The sequence below is a fragment of the Buceros rhinoceros genome, unplaced genomic scaffold (assembly GCF_000710305.1).
Source record: "Buceros rhinoceros silvestris isolate BGI_N320 unplaced genomic scaffold, ASM71030v1 scaffold4288, whole genome shotgun sequence".
In the NCBI taxonomy this organism is placed as follows: Eukaryota; Metazoa; Chordata; class Aves; order Bucerotiformes; family Bucerotidae; genus Buceros; species Buceros rhinoceros.
In genome coordinates, this window is record NW_010427286.1 from 1 (window position 1) to 859 (window position 859).

Consider the following 859-nt stretch of genomic DNA (forward strand, 5'->3'; position numbering starts at 1 on the left):
TGTGTCCGGCTCCCCTTGCAGGCTGCGCTGTCGCTTTAGAGCGAGCGTGAGGCTGAGCCGGCAGCACCCCCGGGCATTTCCAGCGAGCGCCCGCCGAGGAGCCCGGCACCCTTTGAAATTTAGGCGTCTTCAGAGAGGGGAGGAAGATCCTCGTCTTCCGAAGCCTCCTCAATGAGTGCCAAGCTCTCCAAGGAGTTGAGGCTGTCCCTGCCACCTTGTTTCCTGAACAGGACATCTGCCACTTTAAACACCAGCAGCACCTGCATCACGCAAGTGGGTCAACTCTTCCAGTCCTTCTCATCCACCCTGGTTTTAATTGTCCTGGTCACCGTCATCTTCTGCCTGATCCTCCTCTCCCTCACCACCTTCCACATCCACAAGAGGAAGATGAAGAAACGGAAAATGCAAAAGGCTCAGGAGGAGTATGAACGGGACCACTGCACCCGCAGCAGCAATAGCAGCAGTCAGCACCCTGGGATGGGGGTGCAGGGAGAGGCACCCCAAGGAAGAGACAGCCGGCTGGGAAGACCCTCCCAGGACTCGGAGATCCAGCGCTCCTCTCCCTCGGCAGCCCCGAGCTCTCAGCAAGCACGGGCTTGTTTGGACACAGCTGGTGCGGGGCTCCTGCATACCGTGATTTTGTCATGATTTGGCGGAGACCTTGCGAAGGTGCTGGTTGGTGTTTGTAAATACCTGAGTGATTATTCTAGTCCCCGAAGAAGAAGAAAACATTGCTAATTCAAATGAACGAACAAGCCCATGATCCAAGCGCATGACAGATCATACTGCGTTTCTCATTGACTGTGCGAGGAAAGGATGCGTCTTTTTACTGGAGAAGGAGCTGCATACAGCTACCAAA

At 55.3% G+C, this 859-nt stretch overlaps 1 protein-coding gene across 1 annotated transcript; it reads left to right on the forward strand.

The window, feature by feature from the left end:
* The first annotated feature begins 106 nt into the window (after nucleotides 1-106).
* On the forward strand, nucleotides 107-648 carry LOC104498436 (chromosome unknown open reading frame, human C11orf87). Its single transcript, XM_010141816.1, has one exon. The coding sequence runs from the start codon at nucleotides 172-174 to the stop codon at nucleotides 646-648; it is 477 nt and encodes a 158-aa protein (XP_010140118.1). The 5' UTR covers nucleotides 107-171.
* Nucleotides 649-859: the final 211 nt, after the last annotated feature.

What these genes read in the sequence shown, in the direction of transcription:
- LOC104498436 (XM_010141816.1), top strand. Translation starts at nt 172, where the DNA reads ATGAGTGCCAAGCTCTCCAAGGAGTTGAGGCTGTCCCTGCCACCTTGT.